This window comes from Onychostruthus taczanowskii, unplaced genomic scaffold (assembly GCF_017590055.1).
Source record: "Onychostruthus taczanowskii isolate IOZ18803 unplaced genomic scaffold, ASM1759005v1 scaffold3, whole genome shotgun sequence".
Taxonomy (NCBI): Eukaryota; Metazoa; Chordata; class Aves; order Passeriformes; family Passeridae; genus Onychostruthus; species Onychostruthus taczanowskii.
This window is the reverse complement of record NW_024500349.1, coordinates 9,630,636-9,653,905: the sequence shown is the minus strand read 5'-3', so window position 1 is coordinate 9,653,905 and position 23,270 is coordinate 9,630,636. Positions and strand designations below refer to the sequence as shown.

At 39.8% G+C, this 23,270-nt stretch overlaps 1 protein-coding gene across 1 annotated transcript in view; it reads right to left on the bottom strand.

The window, feature by feature from the left end:
- Positions 1-23,270, bottom strand: part of LOC121337924 (amyloid beta precursor protein binding family B member 1 interacting protein) — a 61,923-nt gene that overhangs the window by 2,777 nt on the left and 35,876 nt on the right. Inside the window, exons 8-12 of the mRNA XM_041408381.1 lie at positions 21,917-21,991; positions 20,616-20,759; positions 17,092-17,202; positions 4,740-4,838; positions 3,679-3,796 (exon numbers count right to left, since the gene is read on the bottom strand). Of these exons, the coding sequence (XP_041264315.1) occupies positions 3,679-3,796; positions 4,740-4,838; positions 17,092-17,202; positions 20,616-20,759; positions 21,917-21,991 (547 nt within the window). The remainder of the gene's footprint in view (positions 1-3,678; positions 3,797-4,739; positions 4,839-17,091; positions 17,203-20,615; positions 20,760-21,916; positions 21,992-23,270) is intronic.

Below are 23,270 nucleotides of genomic sequence, written 5' to 3'. Positions count from 1 at the left end.
ACTTCAAGCTCATTTTGTGACTTTTCTTATTCAGTTTTATTACTTAAGGAAAATAAACTACCTTACATTAAAATCCATAAGCACCTTACATTAAAATACCTGTGTTTCATTACAGCATTTTGAAGTGTGCTGTAGTGTTACCATATTCCCAGTTTTTATTGCCTTTTTGGTTTTTTTTTTGTTTAATTTAGGCTAAAGATGAAAAGCACCATAGCTTCATATCAATCAGTCATTGGAGTGGAAGATCTGAAATCCTACAGAGGGACTGATCCACTTTCTGTAGTAAACAAGCTAAAACATGTCCCTAGCTCTGAAATATCTGCCCCATTTGGAATCACAAATACCTGTGAACTTCACTATGTTCTCAGATTAGTGTGGATCTGGAAGCTGGCTGAGTTAAAGCTCTGCAAAACATCTGCCCACCATTTCTGCTTGTGCAAGGGATATGCATAAATAACCCAATACTGTCAAATGGAGTAAGTGAATGTGAGACCAAAGAACAAATTTACAAGTTTAATTATAAAAAAATCCCCTGCCCCTGTGTAGTCTGATGAGGATTAAATACTCTCCAGTTTAGTGCAGCATTTTTGAAAGCTGTATGTGTCAAAGTAGTAGACAGTGTTTGGTGCCTAGAGACCTACATTTGCAAACCTTAATGACTGCCTTAGCTCCATTATAATTTACAGTTCTGAGATCCAGTAAAGTTCCACTCCTGTACTTCTCAGATGTTAGTGAATCCTTAGCTGTCTACAAGGTAGCCTAAGCACAATGGCTTTAATCTTAACATGTACTTTACTGATCAGAAAAGAGGTTCCAGGAATATGGTAAGAAATAAAGTATTTTTACTGCCATGCCTGCAAATCCCATGACTGGCAGAGAAGTAAGACAAACTCTGCAGTGTGCCTAATTTACTAAGGCTATTTAAGCTTCAAAGGATGACAGAAAGTGGTCTAATATCCTTAGGTTTTATACCTTTGCCTGCATGTTGTTCAGTATATTTAATCCAAATTACCATTTGGATCATTCAAACTACAATCTTGTGTTGAAGGACTAACATGGAAGTCCACAAAGAGATAAAACCAGTCTTGTGGTTCTCCTTCCTCAGTGGAAGGAGATGTTAATCCCTGGGTTCTGTGGCCCAGAGAGGTTATGCTCCCTAAAGTGGAGCAAGTTACTGTCTCACCTCCCTTTGTTTGCTGTTCATAGCAGAGCAGGAGTTTGGTTTTCACACTGCTCAAAGATGAGCAGTGTGAGTTGCTGCCCTCAGTCATATTGAGATTTAACTAAAAGAACTAGAGCAGAGAGAGATCCACTCTATCTAGTGCAGGTATGGTGTTCTGCTTGGCAAAAATAATGTAACAGAAGGCTGGGACACAGTAACCTGTTTCCTCTTCTGTTAATGGATTTCATAAACTATGCAAGAGTTGAAAGCAACACTTGATTCATCATCTCCTGCCAGCCAGCTATTGGACTCCCAGACAATATAGTATGTGAGCCCATGCATTCTATTCTCAGGATTCATTTTTAATTTATATGTAATAGTATTCTTTACAAATGAATTCTTCAAAATTTTATAGTGAATTAGCATTTGTTTTAAGAAAAAAAAAAAAAAAAGGTAGTCCAAGTAATGCAAAATATAGATATCCAAATATTTATCCTTGTAGTGATAAGGAACATCTGTGTAAAGCGACATCCATCTTTCAAACATCATGATATTGTGGTGCAATATCATGCAGGACCACTACCTACACTGATTTTTTAGTGTTCAAAGGCAACCAGACCCAAAGGCAGAAAGGGAAACAACATACTCTGACTGAGGTGCACCTGGGACGCTTCAGAGCCACAGGCTACACAGGTTGGGGTACATGTGAACCCCAGTGCTGGTTACAGCACTGTGTCCAGGGAATAATGGCTACATGGTAAGTGAGAACCAAAGCTTCACCTGCCTTCCTTGGCTGCCACTGAAGTTAACAGAGTACAGCCAGATCACACAGGACTGTAGTTTTCTATAGCAGATTTCAGCCTATACTGAAGTCAGCCCATACAAATGGCTATGGAGCTATCTGAAAACAGAAGTGAACATCCTTTGTTCTTTTTCCAAAACACAAACCAACAACTGCTCACAGGCAGTTCTAGTAGCATAGTCAGGCCCCAGGCTTTGTATAGGACAGCTACAACAACTGTAAGATACCCAGAATCACAGTGACTTGCCTCATTTACAGCACTAATGATCCTTCAGAGATAATTCCATAGAGACAGTATACATGACTAAAACCTTTCCAGGCTACTTAACCTTTTAATGCAATCCATTAGTTAAAATTAGCAGTATATTCTATTGAACACATGCAGAGCTCCTGCAGGAGCTGAAGCCACAGAGACGTATATACAGCCTTTATAGGGCCTCAGTCCTGCCCGTATCCAGGACAGACGGCAGCATCAGCATGGAGACCCACTGGCCAGCCACATCTCTGCTGCTGTCAGCACCTGAACACAAATGTTCCACGACTGTCAAACCCACCCTCACTCAAGTAAACTTCCTCCTGGCAAGGGCTGATGCTGGCAAGATGCCAGGCACCTACAACTCTTCTCTGCAGTTGGACAGAGGAGAGAAATTTAACAAACAATTTGTGGGTTCAGATAAGAAGTGGGAGAGATCACTTACCAAATACCATCAAGGGCAAAACAGGCACAACTTAGTGATACAAAGTGAATTTATTGCTAACAAAATCAGAGCAGGATGATGAGTAGTAAAACAAGCCCTTAAAAACACCTTCCCCCATCAGAAACCTCCCTGATCTCAAAACAGTCTGTTACTGGGTCTCCCCATGCCACACGTGTCTTTGTTAAGATGATTTGACTCCAAGGAATAGTAGGAAGACCACCTTCTATCTCCCAGGTACTCCAAAAAGATGAACTGAACTGAAGCCCTAGAAAGGTATTTGTGTTGTCTACATGAGAAGTCAGAGTATTAACTTCCAACAGTAATTTCGACTTTGCCTGCCTTATGACAGTAAGTACTTGGCCAGCATGCCCTTCCTAATAAAGCATATGTTAAGTATGTAAACTAAAAATAGTCATGCAAGTTACAGCTACTATCATGTACCATTGTACTGGTCTCATATCAGTAACAGCAGTATGATGGAGCTTCTGGAAAAGTAAGGTTAGAAAATAACACAGTCCTTTCTTACTCTTGTGTCCTAACACCCACATTGTTATCATGCAAACGAGTGAAAGGCTAGGACAGAGAGTGGCTCATCCTTTCTATAATGATTTCTAATCTTTTCTAATCTTTCCATAATGATCAATCTCAGAACATCCCACTCACCCCTTTTACTAATTGGAAGGAAAACTCCAATACAGCCAGTGTAGAGATGGGCAAACAGAAAGTTTCATGACATGGACCATCAGTCTGCAAAATGTAGATGGACGATAAAGGAATCAGATGCCAACAGAAAAATGGCTCATTAAGTTGTGCAGATTTAAACTGATCTTCAGTGAACTGTCTTTGTATTCTCCAAGTTCTAACTGTAAAGTGAGAGCTTTGCTGCTACACTGGCCTGTCTATAAAAAGACATCTTGCTGAATCCGTGGTATTTCCGGACAAAGACTCCATGCAACACTGATGATAAGAGAAAGGGAAAATAAATGAGATTTCCACTGCCGTGGCAGTGCCAGTACCTGCTGATGAGGATCCTGCAGGGGCAGCTGGCTCCACCACTTTTTGATTTGCCCACCGAGAGGACAGGCCAGCTTTCTTCACTGCACATTTGTAATTGTCATAGAGCGTCTTGCCATACTGCAAAAGAACCAAAACCATAACATGAGCTTGACATAGGCCAAGCATTCATTTTGCTCTTGGACAACTTTTCTGACCTTGTTTCTTCATGCCTAGTTTTGTTAAACAGCATCTTTCCAGAAGTAGTCTGCCCTTTTTCTGTGTAGGGCCAGATGGAAAGCACAATAAAACACGAATCCCCATGACCAGACACAGTCCTACTGATATCATTCTTACATTTCATATTCATTTCAGTATCTGTGAACTTCTTGAAACCTGCTTTAAAATCAACTGTTCTCAGTATCTGTTCCCAAGTATTACATATTCAAACTGGAGATTTGAGACACTGAATCCCAGGCTCTAGAGTAAACAGAGCCTGGGATTCTAGAGCTCTGTCAGTGTAAGACACAATATAATTTTATGTTCACCCCACACCTTTGTTATATGCTACCTGCAGTCAAGAAAAAGTCCAAATTAACAGGTAAGAGGAGTAGGTGTGTATGGGAAAATGCAGCCAATACCAAGGCTATGTATAAATCCATCTACCTTAATGTTTTGTACAAAGAAAAATGGGCTGTCAATTAGCATCTTTTTGAACAGAGTGAGGCAGACAATTTGGGTAGGACTATCTGAAAAATGTCACAACTGGACTGACCAGAGCTTGCACACTTTAGCTACAGTATATTATTATTGAGCCAGATAACTGTGCAGTAATTTTTATGAGTATATGAATTTTATAGCTACTGAACTCACTCCTGTGTTAATAAGAAAAACATACTGATTAGCTGAAGTATAGGGACATTCAGCAAATCCATCCTCATCATGCACTTCTGATCTTTGTTTCTGTGGTAAAATTAGCATGAATGTCCATTCTTTTTACAGTATTTCTAGTTGAGGTGATGACAGTCAGTAGCCTCAGGAAGACCTGCTCGCACAGAACATATAAAATTACTTTTAATCTCACCTTGGCAATTCTTATTCCTGTTACCCACTGATGCAGGGTTGCTTTATCATCACAGCACAAGTACTTGATATATTGCGACTCCTTTTGAATCTGGGGGTGCTGAAAGATATTAATTTATAAAATAAGAAAAACACAGAAATTAAATCACTATACAAAAGTCTGAAGGAACCACACAATGACCCTGCGAAAACACATCATGAAGATGATTTGAAAAAAAAAAGGCAGCAAAAACTGAGTATAAAAAAAATAAAAAATATGGTGATTATGAACAATACATGAGTTGCCACTGGCAGCTTTTGCTTGAAACAATTTAAATGCATTGCAATGTGAATTCAAGGGCTTCAGAAATGTAACAGTGATCTAGAGTTCAATGAAATCTATAATTGCTCTGGTTCAAGGTCTAACACTCAATGTACAAACACTAGAAGGAAGTCTGTTTCTCATTTTGTGGTTTGTCATACATGAGGCACTTAGACTGAACATTGAGCATAATTAGTTTTCAAAGACTATGTTAAATTTGTTTAAGTATAAACTTTCAGCTCAAGCATATTTTTCTGCCTAACTGACTGCTTTTCTTTGGGCTCAATTATATTTTCCATCCTATCTATTTTTATTCTTTACTCTTGCTGTTTTTGCAAAAATTATATATAAAACTGTTACACGTTCCGGATAGAGGATCATTCAAAATCCAGCACCATCATAAGTATTCTTTTTCTTTTGTTTGTACCAGAAAACTCTAAAATTTTAAAACTTTTTTTTTTTTTTTCATTTTGGACAAAATTTAGGATCTGTTTCCTTTACTGATCAAGGTAGTATGGATATGTGTTGACATATCTTTGCAATTCAAAGACCATCAAAATGCCAGACTTCCTACTTGCCTAGGACTGAACATTCTCTCTAAGACTCTGAAGGAATTTGCTTTCCTTGCTAAAGCAGAGAAAGATGTAAGTCTTTAGTAACTTGGATGGAATGACATACTGCCATCTTTTGATATGCAAAGGAAAGAATGGACCCAAAGGAAAAACACTTCATTATCCCTTATTTATGTGTTCATTTCTTTCTATATTCTTAAAAATTTTAAGTGCACAGTTAGTGAAATATTGTGCATGCATAAAAAGTAGCTAAAAATGCTCCAAGGATTCACCCTCTTTTCATCCTCTGCAGTTAAAAATTCAAAGCACACCCCCACCTAGCAAGGACAATGAGTTTAGAGGTGTCATTTAAGCCGCCAAAGCAGAGCAATGCAGGACATGGGGAACTCAGCGAGGTCCCTCCCAGCACAAAGCACTGCCAGCCTCTGGCTCATGCAGGTGCCACCTCCTCACAAATATCTGCTGCTGGCTGGGACATCCTGCTGCAGAGGCCAAACCTGCCCACAGCTGGGTGACCCAAAAGCAGAGCCAAACACAGCAGACTTGCTCCTCAGCCACGTGTCCCTTGCTCCCTGCTCAGCACTGCAAACACCAGGCTTCCCTTGCTTGTGCTGACCCAGCTGCTCAGGAGGCCACATTATGATTTAAAAAACAAAACCGGAACTGGTCTGGGTTAAATATAACCCATTTCATCATGCTGTAGTTTTGGTTTATTTGTTTTTAAACCCAGCAGTCCACAGCATGAGCTCACATAGAGTGAGGGAATAGGGAACATTGTGGCTTGGGGAGGGAATAATTAGCAAGGGATGGATGAGAGGATAGGACCGCACAAGCTATTGCTGCCAAAGCCCTGTATCATCAAATTATGGAGTGAGAGGGAACACACCATGGAGATAACTGTGAGGAAGAGAAAAACAAAGGGACATTACCCTTAAGAGGTCTCATAGTGACAGATGCATCCCAAGGCTGTGGGTAACCATGTTACAAGTCCCTGCATGTTTGCACTTGCCTGCTCACATAGGTCCCAATCTTTCTGCAAACACAGAGCTGGCCATCTCCCCTGGACAATGAATATGCTGAGTCTACTTCCAGCTCTGGAAGTGCCTGTGGCTGCCTTATTCCATCACCTTCCTCTGAGGCACTCCAGACTGAGAGCAAGGGACAGCTCCCGCTGCAAGCCCAGAGGTGCCAGCTCACTGTCACCATGTGCCTTAACTGCAGAGCAGGGGCCATGCCCACCTCGTGGACCCTCCCCCACCTGGTACACTCACACATCACCCCACTCACACAGCTCAATGCACAGGGCTGTATCTTGTTTTTATACACCTCTGCCACATATCAAACCAGGGCAGTAACCAGGCCCCTGGACAAACAGCCTGCTCCAGCTCCCAGCATCTGCCTGTCCTTGTCTCCCACAGCCCCAGAGAGCCTGAATGCTGCTCAGAATAGCCTCTGCTAACACAGACCTGGCTAGGACACAATGCCCAAAAATCCTTGTGACCCAGCACTATTTCTCCATTAGGTGACCCAGTACAGTGAAAATCAGAGAAAATCAGAGAATTCAACCTGAATGGTACCTTTACAATGGAACTGTAAGCAGGCACTTTTTTTGTGTGCACCAGAGTACATCCCATATACCTGGGTTATGTTATCACCAATGGAGACAAAAGAACCAGGATGTGCAAACAAAGACACTGCAACCCTCGGTAAAGTCAGTTCTTCAGACGCTTCTCAACCAGCAGCTAGCATTTTTGATTCAGTGTGTAAGGTCCTACTGAACCCAGCAGATGGCACCCAATCCTTTAAAAAAGGGAATAAAAGGGAGCTTTCCCTTCTTTTTCATGGCAAGAAATCCATTGCATCTACATATCCCCCCCATTTTTAAACACCACACCTACCAGTGTGTGTTTTTATTACAAGCAAAAATAGAAGACTTCCATAATTTAAAAAATGGCTCATGCAAGCATCTGGAAGAATGGTCACACTGCATAACAAGGCAGAGGAGCTCAAGGCATAGAGCAAGCTGGTAATGGTGCTGCACATACACACAGCCCTGCCATGGGGATCTGCTTCTGGGGTGCTCAAGAGAGGCTGCTGCAGACCTCTCCTCTGGAGCACCCTATGGAAATACCAGCTTCACAAGAATACCTGTACTGTGTCAGATCAAAGGTCCCTGAACCCAGCACCTGGACTCTGAGAGTGGCCAGAAATGGGGCAAGAGAAAGTACAAGATAAGCATATCCTTCTCTTTGCTCTCTGTGTACAATGATTTTCAGTGGTTTTCTGAGACTCATGAGGTTTCTCCATAAATCCAGTTCTCTTTCAGGTACTTCTTCAGGTTTTATTGAGCACAAAGAGGGTTCTGGCATCCACAACAACAACAACTTTTACAAGTCTGTGACACACTCTATGAAGCACCACCTCCTTCTCTGAACCTGACTGCCACTAGCTCTGTGTAACATTCTTGTTTTGGAAGAGATGCTGAATGCCTGATCCCTAGCCACACCTTTCCATGCCACTCCTGAGCCTAGAGATCCTCATCATACTCGTATCAAGCTGTGTCTCCTTTTCAGCCTATGGGCTTCTAGTCTCTTCAGTCATTCTTCAAGTCAATTAATTCCTTACCTTTGCTTATCCTTGTTGCTTGTGATTGATACTTTTAAAAGTATTACATATTCTCTTTGACATGAGAGGATCAGAACTGCACAGGCTAACAGAAACCATGAACTTGTGCCATGGTAAGGCAACATTTGCTGTTTTATCATCTATGTCTTTCCTAATAATTCCTAATGCTTGATTTATATATCTGGCAACTACTGAGCACTGAACCTCAGCCTCACAATGGCCTTTCAGGATTCCTCTGTCTGCCCTTTCCTTGATGATGTGAATAATATCATCAGCAAATTTCCTCATCTCACTTCTTACCCTTGCCTATGAATATTTTCAGACTGTGGGGAGGTCTCACAATTCTGAGAAGTTGAGGGGGAATATTCAGTGAACAAGGTGACAGCGTCCCTTGCTGGATAACATGTGAGTTACTGGCTACCCTTTACCCTGTCATTTGCTGGCTATTGTCTCCACCAGGCAATCCATCTCAACTACTGATACTCACCAGTGGGACCTATTCCAAATTGCCCCAATCAGTTCCATGATTAAATTACTCCAATGAGCAACCATGATTAAATGCACAGTCACAAATATGTGCTGTCAATTAGGGACCAAACTAGCAGGCTGCTGAAGCCCCAGCTCTGAGAAGGAAGGTCAGACACCTCAGAGCCACGCAGGCACCCTGTACAATCCCTTTGTTACAGCTGAGAGAACTGTATTGTCTCTCATTTTCCAAGAAGCAGCAGCAGCACTGGCTCTTTTTACATGTGACTTTCTGAATGACACATAAAGCTTAACTCATTACTGGATCCACAGCCCACTGAGGTCAACTGGAAATATCCCCCTCACCTCACAAGAGCTTTGGGTCAGGCCTAAGGAGGACTGTCCCAGGCTGCCAGTACAGAGGCTGCCTACAGCAGCTGTTGGCCAGATCACAGGAACAAGCAGCAGCAGCACCAAGCTCAGCCCTGCAGGTTTCTACCCTTACAAGATTATTAGTAACTGGTTCAGATGGAGACCTTTGGCTTCCTCTGGTTTTTAGATGCATGAAGCATGCCAATTGAGGTAGGAAGGTAAAATGTTTCAGCTGAGAATTGTCACAGCCCACTCACCCCACCATTTGCTCACTTGGAGGAACCATATCATAGTGGAATTGCTTCAGCAGTACAGTGGCAGAAGTCTCCGCTCTCAATGCTGACCTTCACAAGCTCAATTTTCCACTTGAAACTTCACATAAAATCTACTACATAGTGCATAAAAATGGTGACTCAGAATAAGCAATTTGAAGAAGAACCTAGGCAACTGGAAGTGCCTGGAAATGCTGACTGGTAGAAGATCCCTAAATGATTCTATGACTCTGTGTGGACCAATTTCCTCCTTTCACAGCTCCTGTGTCTCAGGAGAGTGTTTAGTCCAGCACACAGACATAAGCAGCTGTAGTCACTATGCAAGTCTGGTTTTACTGTGAGACTAACAGAGGTCAACAACATCAATAACAGCCATGTGAGAAATACTGTACTTTAAGGCAAAAAAACCCACAAACCTCAGTATGCCACACCTCATACATAGACAGATTTTTTTTTTAATTTATGAATTACTGAAAGACAACTGCTTCAGCAGTAACAACTCTAGAAGTCATAGTTTAAAAGAAAAGTGGAAATATGCAAGTAGAAAAGCTCTCCAGAATATTTCTCAAATTAAAAAAAATTAAATAGTGTTTTGAGATAATATGGACTACAGTGAGCCTTCATCTATTGATGTCAAAATTCTTAATAATGGTGAATTAGTCGCATCATTGAGCCTGATTTTGTATGTACTAAGATCTGAGCATCTCAAACATCAGGCTGCTAAAGGATGTGCCATGTTTCACCTAGTAAAGCACTGAAGAGGCTTGGAACAGAACCTAGTATTCTCCTCTGTCCCACTGTCTCCTCTGTAAGTGTCAACTGCCTAGAGATAAAAAAAAAGCAGAAGCACTTGAATATAAAGAGTTTGTTTTCTAGAGAGGTTTAAAAAAATATTTGTCCACAGATAGCATTTTCAGATATAAAGTAAACTCTTTGCCTAAGGAAAAAAGATAAAACCTGAAGAAATGGGAACTGAATGGTGTGGTTTCTATGGTGTCTGCCAAAACAAATGACTGAAGGCCATGTGTGCATGAAATTGGAGATTATCCAAATAAAATGTTCTTTTGTGTTGCCTTCTTCCAACACTGAAGATGAAAAGTAAACTGAAGTTATTCAGGCATCTCATTGCATTCCTTGCCCCAAATATATGGATCATTGCTCATCTCTGAGGCAGAAACAATAGCCAGAAGCATAAAGAGTGACTAACTTTGGATCACAAGCTTTGGCTTTTGGCCAAATTTTCACAAAATGCTCAATGCTTTTGGATACCTTAACTATTACCAGTGAACTTTGCTGTGTTGAACCAGCTTCTCTGAAAAGCTGAGACTCTTTCTGGCTCCTATGTCTGGAAGTAGAATTAATAGTACCTTTCAAAAATCACATTAAAATGGGTGAGATTTGCAATGTACTATTCATCATGGTCAAATTCAGATGCTATGCACCCCTTGCACGAAGATGATCGTACTTAACTGATCTCTTGAAGATGTGTGAAACTTTGATACTCTATGTATAAAAGCCCTATTATTAAGGAAATTATTTTTTTGACCTACATTTCTCTAATGATCTGAGGCAAAATTTTTAGGTCATTAAAAATATATGTAATAGTCATTGCAACCAAAGAGGTCTGATTTATGCAGGAAGTAATATTTTCCAAAGCTATCATATTCAATTTCTCCCTGTGCATCCTTATTCTCCCTGCTGTTTATACATTAATCTAGCAAAACTGTGCATGTACATGACTGTAATCCCACATACCTGAAAGTGTTCTGCAATAAAAAGTATTTCTACTTCTGCTTTCTCAGTTACTCTAGCAATGAATAAGTGTTTCAGTTAATCTGAAACACTTATCTGAAGCATTTATACTAAAACAATTTCCAGATCTTTCACATTAAAAAACAACAACTCCTGCTTTCTGTCTTGGTTTCCTGCACTAGCCATTTGTTCTACATAGTTGTTATTCCTAGTGTTTTCTACCTAAAACACTCTAATTCTCTCCATCTACCTTTTGAACTGTCTTTGTGTTGAACGCATTACATACATGAATCAGCCTGTATGGAGCACACAGCATGTGAGGGAGGAGGGAATCAGGAGAGAAGCAGCTAAATACCAGATCACCTGCTAGAATTATGCTGCTATTGCAAACAAGCTATTATTTTTGAAAATGTATTTCCAAAATTCTTTGGATAATTACATTTTTTTTAAATGGTGCCAAATGATGCCAGGAAAACTTAACTGTTTTGACTGCACAGGAAAGTGTACCCAGCTGTAGAAATAGAGGATGATTTGCCTTTGTCTCAGTTTATCCCCAGGAAATAATTTTTTTTTCATCCTAGATTAATTCAGCATTATGCACCATTACCTCCAGATTACTCAAGCATAACCAGCACCAATAAACTATAATTAAATCCACTCTTTGTCACAGGCACATCAGACTGACTAAACCAGCAAATTTGCATATAGATTACCTTGCTGTTTGTCTGCTTTGAAAGATTTTTCAACATGGTGTGACAAAATCAGCTCCTGGACGAGCAGGCGTGCGCATGCACACACAGAGACAATCCACAAAATGAACATTATGGTCACCATTTCTGCTCAGTGCAATAGATGCTGTTGAAAGCATGATGGACAGACCCCTTCCTTTCTGGTGAAATACCTCATGTTTGTGGGCATCCCGTTTCAGAATATGAAATAAATCATTAAAGGTCTCGTTTAGTTCCACAGCCTTTCCCATATAACATGAGATGGTGAATGAGAAAATTCAGGGAATCTAGATATAAAACCACACATTTTTAAATGCAAAGGGGGCTCTGAGGAATTAAACCATTTCTATTTGCTGTGTGCAGTGTGTGAAAATAGTTTTGCTGGAAAGCAGAGAGAATTTTGTTCCCTCACCATTGCTCTCCCAGGAGTGGCCAGCACTCTGTGCAGGGTGGCACGGACAGCTGTGCTGTGATCTTCTCCTGCCTCCTCTGCTGGGAACAGAGTGACAAATCCAAACTTGAGAGATGCAGGTTTGAGTGAGGGTCTTTTTTCAAACTTGGCTGACCTTTTCTTTCCTCTTCTCTGCATATGGAGATCTCTATTAGGAAAAGACTCACTTCATCTGATGTCAAAGAGAAGGGTGGGATCTTTAAATTTATGAAAGCATTAGACAGGCTGAGTACAAAATAGGAAGAATCTGCACATTTGCAAGAGCAGATGTCCAAAAATTATTTCTTAGAGGCTCTGTTTTTAATATTCTGAGAGTTCTTTGTGTTGTTCCTGGGTTTTGAAATGTGGGACTTCCTTTGAGGGAGGAAGGTTTATTTAGCAGTGATATAGAACAAGTGCACTGAAGAAGTTTAAAGCTCAGCACAGATTATATAGCCACTGGGAAATAAAACAGAGTTCCTCAAGTTTTTAATTGCCCCAAAGCCTAAGGATTCCCAAAAGCCAACTCCACTGGAGGCTCTGTGCCAGGCTGCAGTCTTGCCCTCAGGATCCTGCCACATCAGTCCTGGTCTGCTGCACATGCACAGCTGAAGGTGGCCCTGCTCTCACCTCCAGCCAGCCAGCTGTGCTCTTTCTGGTTGGTCACAGCTGGGCTTTCTGCTGCCTGATATGAGGAAGTAGCTGCTTTGTTCTGTTATTGCAGTTGTCTCCTGAATCATCCTGAAAGGAAACTTCTGAATAAGCTCAGCAAAATGCTCCCTCTTTTAATTGCTTCTGGCACCCCACCCTTTTGCCTATTATCTCCTCAGTATCTTGATTATTAACAAATAAGCAAAGAACATCCCATTTTCGTGCTGAAGTATAGTATATACAGTGAGATGCTGACATAATGGGAACAAATGATAAAGAAGGAACACTCACAACACATGGTACTTCTCTAGTTGTAAGAGGAATATCCTACAGCACAGATCTGCAGATAAGAATACTTATATTTTAGCTAGTTTAGATGCAGCTCCAATATCCCAGGCTGCAAAAACCACCACAGCTTCAGGCTAAGTATGAAAGCAACCTGCCCATGATATGCATGATATTGTTGCTACACTAATACCAGCACCCAAGCCAGCCTTAGCTACATAACCCAGATATGACCACTGAAGTTGCAATGAAACACCTAGATCATACAGAAAACAGGAGAGAGGGAGCAGCTCCTGGTGACTGGATGCATGTTAGCTGGGACAGGCACTATGACCAAAAGCTCACTGTCTCTGAAAGCCCCATACCTAACTGTAGCCAAGGAGAAGAAAATGGAGAAAAAGCCCACATCCCATTTAGAGAGATCAAAGTGAAGCCACAGTCAAAGAAATGTCATGAAGACTTTGAGGCAACACCCATATTATTCAGGGCTGTGTCAGTCAACCGGAAAAATCTTGTTCTGGCTAAAAACATGTAGGTCACTGGGACTGTAGTTAGCATTAATTACAGTGTTTACATTCTCTTTACATTCTTGGCAATGCCTGGAGAATAGATGTAAAAATGGCAAGAATGCTCTGCTCATTTTTCCTGAGTGCTCTTCCCTCCATAAAGACACAGCATCAAGATGACCAAGACAGGGCAGGAGGCAAAAGGAAATGTTTTCTCTTTTCCCCCTGCTAATGTGAGACAAGACCTTTAAAGCAGGAACAACTACTACAAATATATATATATATATATATTATATTTTTAGAAGGCTCATCATACAACTGGGGACTGGAGGAAAAGAAAGAACACTTCCTTCAAGTATTAGGCCATATTCAACTACAAACCAGCTCACCTTACTGGCCATTTGCTGCCATTTGAATGAACAAATGTCCCTGTTTTTGAAGTAAAGATGCCAATAGCTTAACCACTGACAAATGAATATGGCATTTTTTCAACACAGTTCTCAAAGCTGAAAATATAGTTCTGAATTCAGCAGGATTTTCCACCTAACACAGAAGCAAAGTACTGCTGAAGCCATTACACCCTTGCATTTCTCCTGTACTGTAAAGTATAAGCTCTTGCCTCAGAGCTGGCCAGGTTCTTTTGTTATGTTTGAAACACAGCAGAGCAAGTAACTTGGCTGATGACTGTTCACTGTTTTGACACAGCAGTTCCTAAGGGGGTCCTCAGAAAGAAATTTTTAAATTCTTAAAATTTTTAAATTCTTAAAAAAATTAGTGTCATGTTATTCAAAAACTTTCCAAGCGGCATTACAGCTTGCCAGAGTTAATAAGGGCTTCCAGACTCTTTTCCCCCAATTATTTCCTTTGCTTTACAGCCACCTCAGAGAACAGCTAGCATGGGCTGTGGCTGCTACTCTTTCAATTACCTTCCTCCATTTGTTGTAAGACAGATAATCTTATCCTGCCCTCTGTGGCAAGGCACACATAGGGGAATGGAAGAGCTGTGAAGACACAGCAGAGCCTTGGCTGTGGAGAAATTTCCAGCTGTCTTGGACTGAACTGGGCATCCAAATTCCTTCAAAATTACTAGGCTTCCTGTACATAAAAACAGATGTTTACCCATTAAATCCATTGCCTTTTCCTCACTGCACCTGTCTGTGAGAGTACTGTTATTTCTTCTTGAGGACTTCATTTGCAAAATACGGCAGGATGAGAAATATCTCAAGAATGATGGTTTGTTTTCCTTTGACACGTCAGGACAAGTGTCTCCCAGCAAGAGAGATATTTTCTTCTGGGAGATTTACAGATCAAACCAGACAGGACAAAAATGTGACTAAGTGTGATAAATGGCTCAGTGTTACCGTCCACACACTTTTGTGTCACCAAGGATCCAATCAGAGAGACTGACATTTAACTTTGCTCTTTCCCTCAGCCCACAGATCTCAAGATGTATCACATCCTCAGCTACAACCTCCAAAGGTAAGCCAAGGATATCAGAGAACTAATTTCAGCAGCATGGCTTTAAAAAGTAGAATTAATACTCTATTTATATATAGAACTCAAATTAATGTACAGAAATTATAATAAATATTAAACTCTCCACCACCCTCAGAAAGCCACCCTAAGTGGGAGACTTTCACTTCTGAAACAACAGAAATATGAAGATATCAGTATTTGCCTGTACTTCCTGACCAACTCCAGCCCCTGCAAGTCAGCCATTAAAAAAGCCAAGTCTGAAACTGAGTGGGTAAAGAATCTACCAAATGATGATTTGTAGTAATTAAAAGGAAGAACAAGCACTGTAATATAATCTATTCATCACTAAGTTACATCGTTCAGAAATAATTAATGATACAATGTTTTTTCTAGGGTACTGCAAACACATTTTAGAAGCATAAGAGCAAACACGATTTGCTAAGTAGGATTCATACATTTATAAACCTATTATACATTAAGCTTTCGTGTGTAAGCTTTTGATCTTGTTCTTCCACTTTCACATTGAAGCTACAGCACTAACATCACACAGGAAATAAGCAAGCATTTCAGTTGAGGTGTGACTTTTTCCTAGTGTAAAGAGCATAACTCTTTCCAGAAAATATGGCAGCAAGTCCAGAAAGTTATCTAACTATTATGAACAGTTAAACACATTGCTACATGCATTAAAAAATCATGCTTTTAATTTCATCTGAACAGAATGTGAATAACTGCTATTAAATTAGTCAGACAGTTCTTAAACCAGTCATCTGTTTAGAAAAACAAATTCCCCTTGTTTTTACATCAGCTCCCTTTTTCCTTTTTTTTTTTCACTAAAGGTTGTACTTTCCAGAAGCAATGCTTACCTGTTAACTTCTGAAAGCTCACCTGTGTTTCTTGTAGAGTGTTTTGTGGAGGACTATAGGACTAAAACTGTTCATCTGTGTTAATTAGATACATCTAATTAGAAAATAAATCTGTGTCTAGAAACCACTTCTGCTTGGCCTTATGCAAATTAGGCTAGCATACATTTTGGAACTGAATAAAAAAGTGTGCAACTACAACCAGAAATGTGGTGCTGTAATTGACCTCTGATATGAATGTTTCCTGTACTTTTTTTTCTGAGATGGCAAGATACTGGGTTTTCTGATAATCTGTTCACACTGCACGCCTATAAAAAGAAAAGCAGCAACAAAATTATCTTCTGTCTTGTACACAGTGATAGGACAGATAGCAAGCGAGGCTAAATTGCTACAACCTCAAAGCTTCATTTCTGCTGTCTGAACTAGGTGAAAAACATGGGTTTCTTTTCCTTTCCTGAGAGGAATGCAGAATTCCCAGACTCTTTGCAGTGCTATTACCTGGAGAGGCAGCAATGAGATACTATTGAAGAACAAGCATTGATTTTCATGAGTGGATGAGCAATGTATTTTGCCTTCCTGCCAGAAACAGCAGTGCAATAAAATATGACAAAGGAGATGTCTATTCCTGCAAAATTTTGCATCTCAGTTCAACAAACCTCTCAACAGGTATGACCAGACCACAAAAAAAGTAGACATGCTTTTTGGTGTATAATCCATAGTGCTCATAACACCAAAATTAGAGACTACCAGACTTCTCATCATACATCTGCCCTGGGTGTCATCTGCCCAAACGTGTCCAGTCACCTGAACAGTCAGCATTTTCAACCCTGTTTTGAAGACAACTTTAGGATGAAGTGTAGACATTAATCACAGGACTATCAGTAATAAAATTAAGGTCCTAAATGTATGTTGCTGATAACAATGAGGCAAAGAAGAAATTGCACATGATTTTGCAGGAGTTACTCTATCTTACCAGGATCCTTGGAGATTTAAACTGAAACATGTTTGCATGCAAAAGAAACTCTGCGACATTTGCAGAACTTTTTTTTGTACATTACCTTTAAGACGAAGCAGTGATCTGTAGGTGCCTTATATTTCACTTTGTGTTGATAACCATAATACACGTTCACATTCTCAAATTGAAGGAAGCATGCCAGATCCCGTGATGTCTACAAATGAAAACCAAGCCTATCATTGTTAGAGCAAATTGAATTTTTATGTGAAACTTATTAATAGGACCTTTATCAAATGCATGAATGCCAGTGAAGCTGACTGAAAAAACAAGGATTAATTTTAAGTGTCTGCTTTCTTAAAATAAAAATTGGAAGAGGGTCAGTACATATTATGAATGATCTATAACACAGTTCAACATTTTGCTCTTGTTCTGGTTATGCTGTGCTTCATTGCTTTGTGTGGAGATTTTAGCTTATGTCTAATATGACAAACAGAACACCACAGTAATAAACCACATCCTTAAAATTCTGAGTGGAGAAAAAAGGTTTGGGGTTCCAAATTGCTTTGGGACCTTGTTTTTCTTTTGTACTTGTAATAAACAAACCCTCACCAGGAAATAAGCACTTGTTTAATCTGTTTTGCTTTGAATTTTCTCAAATTTCTTGGCTTCGTTCAATTTCTGTTTATCCTAATGTTTGCTTTTTCACAATATATTGCTAAAGTAATAAGGTTTCTGTTGCTGGCATGTTTCTCAGTGATGAATTCTGTGTACAGTAGCTTTTGCAATCCTTTGTGTGGAAATGCATAAATAGCCATTTCACATGTTCACCGCTGGCTAAACTGAGAAATCAGGAAATTGTTGGGGGGGGGGGGGGGGGGGGAAAGGAAAAATAAAACAACAAACCACAAGCTCTCTCTATCCCTAAAAATGGGGTATAAAATTATTTGGGAGTATAATATGCATATGATGCTTCTTGTCTGCTGTTCTCATTCTTAATGATATTTTCATTCCAATATACCCTTGAGATGGCTTTATTTACAAACTGAGTTTGCAAGGAAGATATGTGGTGAAACACTTCCTACTAGATGTAGACAGGACTTCTCTCTTTCTCCTGTCTCTGCTGCAGCTGATGATGCCAGAGATTTTGCCAGTGAGCGTGTGGACCTCGTTTTTTCAAACATTCTTAAGTTCCTAAATGTGCTCAAATCCATCCAGTATGTGTTGTTCCTTTCCTTTAGGAATCCGGCAATAGTGATTAAGACCAATATGAATGCAGTTGTTATTGTCTTCTAAGGAACAGATTTTTTATGCAAGGGACAAAGACTCTTAATGTGAGTATTTGTGCAATGTTAACATGACACAGCAACGTTAACATGACAAAGCAACACAATTAACAGAAATAGATTTTTTAATTATCTTTTATTCTGATGCTTTTGTTTTGTGACCCTGTCCATTAACCGCACGTTTTTGAATGGGATGTAAGTAGAGCAATGCTGAAGAAAGAAATTAAGACAGCAGTGCTGACTGGTGCTGGTTTGTTAACAAATAACCCTGAAACAAAAAACACCACAAGCATGTGTATAAAATTATCTGAATGTGCCCCTGTATTTTCACTTCTGCCATGTATTTTGCAGCCAGCACAAAGTGCCAAAAGTATGCCAGATGTCTTTGCTTTTTTGTAAATACTGAAAACAGGAATATATTGGATGAATTTTAAAACAGCTGCAGCAGCTGAAGATAATGTTGTCTGCCAACTGTTCATTTCTGTACCTCAAAGAAAGACTGCTCTGCCCACAACTGAATGATGTGCAAGGTGCACGTGCACTTTTCATGCTACCCTGATAAGGGATGAACTCTCATAATTTAAGGGCTTTGACTGAAGAGCTCTACTGAATTCTACTGCAGTGCTTTGAGATGTTTAACACCCTCACAGCATCCTGCTCATGTCCCAGAGATTAGATCTCCATAACAGACATGTATACCTCATCCTCAGCTGTTCCAATACAGAGTGCAGTAATCACTGAGATCACCATTAAGCACAAATTTGAACTAAGAGCCTTGACTTTCTCTGGAATGGCTAAGACATGGGCATAGGCATCCTTTCGCTGAAGGCTGTTACAGATGCAGGAGCAAACAGATGACTGTGCTACCATTTTAAAGAGCTGTGACTATCTTCCAAAGAACTAGATTTGTTGTGGTAATATAGTGACTTTAAAGCATACAATTCCCAAAACTGCTCAGTTATAGGCAGGGTGGTACACAGGCTGTAATGATGAACGGGCAGTAAAGTGTTAAACAGCTGTTACAAGGGGACTGTGTTGCTACATCTGAGCCTGTGTTTACAGCCTATCACATGAAAAAAGAAAGCACTTCCCTCATTTGCACTGTGATGAAAAGTCACTGGAACCAGGTATCACTGGATGATGAAACAAGGCTGAGTAACTCTCAGGACACGCTTGCCTTGCTTTGGCATTTTAACTACTGGTCATTGTTGGAGGCATGCTACAAGGAAATGTCCAAGATGGACTTTGCATTTGACTACTCTTACACTTTTTACACCTTAAGTGCCTTCTAAATAACATTCTAGATCCTAATTGATAGGATGTTGTGTGTACAACATGATTTGAGGCATGAATGCCATTATCTCAGGGTCAGGTAAAGTCAAAATAAATTGCAAGGTGATCTGTGTTTCACTGTGGTTTGGTTATAAACATAGGTCCATGGAGCAGCAGCACAAGACCCCTTTACGTGGTTTTTTTTTTTTTTTCCTTTGTACTTTAGTCTGGAAATAGCAGAAGAGTTAAGTTTCAAAGCACAAAACCTAACAGTAAAGCTTCACCAGCAGCAGCATTTCTAAATATGAAGCATTAGCAGAGCTGTAAGTGGTTACAGAAGTAGTTTTCAGAACACACACAAACACACACACACACAAAAAAATATCACCAGTCCCAGAATCCACTGTTCTACCTCATCACTGTGAAATGAAAAGCCAGCTACCCCTACGTGTAATGCATCCAGCACTGGCAATTCAGACTCTCTAAATATTTTGTAATACTAAATGTAAGTAAATTTGATTCAGCCAGATAGATGCTTCTGACTCACTTCTTTCTACAAAAAAGGCAGCCTTAAAATGCCATAAAAGACACAACACATTCTCTAGGTAGAGATCATTGTATTAAAAAACTACAGCATTTCATGTGCTGGTTACTGGTGCAGAAAGTCTGCATCAAGCAAAGTAAAATTCTACGTTTTTTGTGACACAAAATTAGTTTACTTGACAACTTTGTAAGATTTTCTTTCACAGGGAACCCACATAATAGTGAAGCATTTTTGCAGCTCACCACCAGCTGATGGGTGCTATGCTGTTCTTCTTTCCCCTCCTGCCTTCCAGAGGAGCACTATTTTATTAATGCTTTTATCTATCCCTTGAAATCAAAAGGAGACAAACGTGACAGGATTCAGTGGCTGCATTCTAGCATTTGCACAAGTGGTATAGCCAAAGTTGAACCAGGGAAATCTGAGCCCTCAGACGCACCAGACAGTGCTCTTCAAATGTCACCTTGGGAGTTCTACACTTTCACTTCCATGAATTGTTTTATTGCTAAAAGGACTATTTGGCTTCCTGACCTTGGTTTTTCCTCTGGGTACATAATAAATTCCAGAAGCTCGTAGAAGAAAATAACGCCTCTTCCAGGACTTTTTTCCATCTTCTTTTAAATAAAGGGCCCCTTCAATCTCTGGCACAATGACAGATGTCCCACAGAAGCTTTCCTGTGCAACAAGAATAACAATGCACAAAATAAATCCATTAAGAACAATCCTATCAAGATATAGCAGAAAAATGCTCTCTTGAAAAATAAAGACATTTCTTGTGACAGTTAACATATGAACACGGGGAGTGCAGTTAATAGGGAAATGAACATCTTAGGCAAAGGAAACTTTTCCAGGTGAATACTGGGTGCTCACACACTGATAAAGAAGGCTTGCAAAACCTCCATCCTTTAGGGTCAAGCAAAAGCCTACAAAGGCTTTTAACTAGACATAGATGTGCTCAGTGAAGGCTGTAGAACAGAGTGGTTGATACTGTTGGGTTTTTTCCTCTACTGCAGTGTTTATAGGTTCTGTAGAGAAATACTTTGGTAGGAACATTCTTTAGGGACTGCAGAGGAACACATTGGCAGAGAGATTCTTTAGAGAATGCTCAGAGCTCTAAAAACAGCTCAATATCTGCCTTCACTTTCAAATACACACTAGCATTTAAAACACTGTTTAATCAGATATACTCATTGTTTGCTTGAAGGACTTACTGTTGGGTAATTTTTAATGCAAACAGACTTATCACTTAATGTTTTCATTTAGAATTTACCAAGATTTCCATTGGTTAACATCGGAAGCCTTAATTTTGAAATGAGAGTTTTTGTCGTCTGAGAAAAGCATTTCCTTTGTGAGCTTTTACAGAGCTGCTTGCCTGGAGAACTGTGGCAATTCTTTTGTTTCAAATAACTCTGGATTTTTCTCTTTTGAGCATACATCTGAAGGAAAACTTGAGCAGGAAAGGCAAGATATTAAACAGACTTTCTGGGAAAGTGAAGATGTCTTTTTCCGTTGTAGTACAGCTAATAAGTTGAGAAGTAAATCCACTTCTAACCTAAAGATGATTGATTGGTACTGATCAACCTTACTAACAATAAGAGGTCCCAAGGGCTGGTGTAAGAGTGAATAATCTGCATTTTTAATGAGGAGCAGCTGATGCAGAGGAAAGTCAACATATTTAACCGGAGATACAAAGACACAAATGACCACAGAACTTCCTGTTGTTACACTATTTCCCACAAAGAACTAACTACATGTTGATAGTTCTGCAGAGCAGATGCAAATAGTGGCAGTTTTGGTGACATTTGCATCAGCAGCCTAATAATTTGTCTTACCTCCAGCAAAGCCTCTTTGTTTTTATCATTCATTTCTTTGCTTTCTTTCTTCCCTTTGTTCGCCAGGTAGAAATTCTGACAAAGACACAAAAGAAGCTCATATTCATTACAAAGCTGGCAATACAAGTAACTAGATTGCTACAAACTCACTCAATAGTTACTGAGTCTTTCAATACTGAGTACCAATCAACAGTGCGACAGACAGATGCTTATGGACTCTTCTAACAGATAAGTTTAATCACATCTGCTGCTTATGAATTTTAATTCTTTATTCTGAATATAATCCAAAGGTAATACAAGATTGCTTTTGCCCATGTAAATATGGACTCATAAATTTAAACTAGTGACTTATGTTTTTGGCTATTTTTCTGGATCAATGTGTTTGGGTTTTAGCATTCCCATTTTCATTGCTTCCTATATTATTACAGGTTGTAGAGAACCTAACATTTGATTGCATACTGATATACAATAAATACAATGCAGTATCAAAAAAGTAGAAGGCATTTTCCCTACAACCCAATCTAGTAATTTTCATGCTTTGTATCTTACACTCTGGATATAACTCAGCTGTCAATTTTTAGTTAAAGTGCTTATATGTCAAAGCCTTTATCCAAAGTTACTGCTTTTTTAATTTTGTACCCCTGCTCATGCTCTTCAAATACTTTTATGCAGTAAAGAAACTGTTCAAAAATCAAGAAGAAATCTGAAGAAGTGATCACCAGGATATCTTGGCACACGTGCTCCAGCCTACTGAAAATAAGTTTCTGTGAGACTGCAGCTGCCTTCTGAGGACCCAGTGCCTGCCTGCCCCACAAACAAGGAACCGCAGTGCCTCAAAGACATGCTCACCCATAAAAACAAATTCTCCCACTGTTAAACAGCAGTAACCAGTCTGCATCCATCTGCATTGTACAGACGGACAAAGGACAGCACTTAGACTTATGTGCAAATTCTGACAAGGGGGAAGGATGCTAGGACTCGTGTGCTGGAGCATGTGCAGTGGCTTTGCTCCACAGCAAGCAGGGCCAGACAAGCAGAGACTGTAAGGTAGTGAAGGAAGCAGGAGATCAAGGATGGAAATAGCATTTGGATCCATGGCCTAGAGGCCATAATGGTTACACTCAGAGTTCTTGTGGTTCACAGTTTTTCAATTTATCTGACTTTTTATCTCTATTTTTTCATGTCTCAAGACTATGAGAAAGTGACAACATATTTATATGCCTAGAACTCCTCAACACCTAAACTGCAACAGAAATGCAAACATTACCAAAATAAAAAATATCAAAAATACCAAACAATACTAAAATAAAAGTGAGACGTGTGTAAATAAAGGAACAGGCTGTTGCCATAGTAT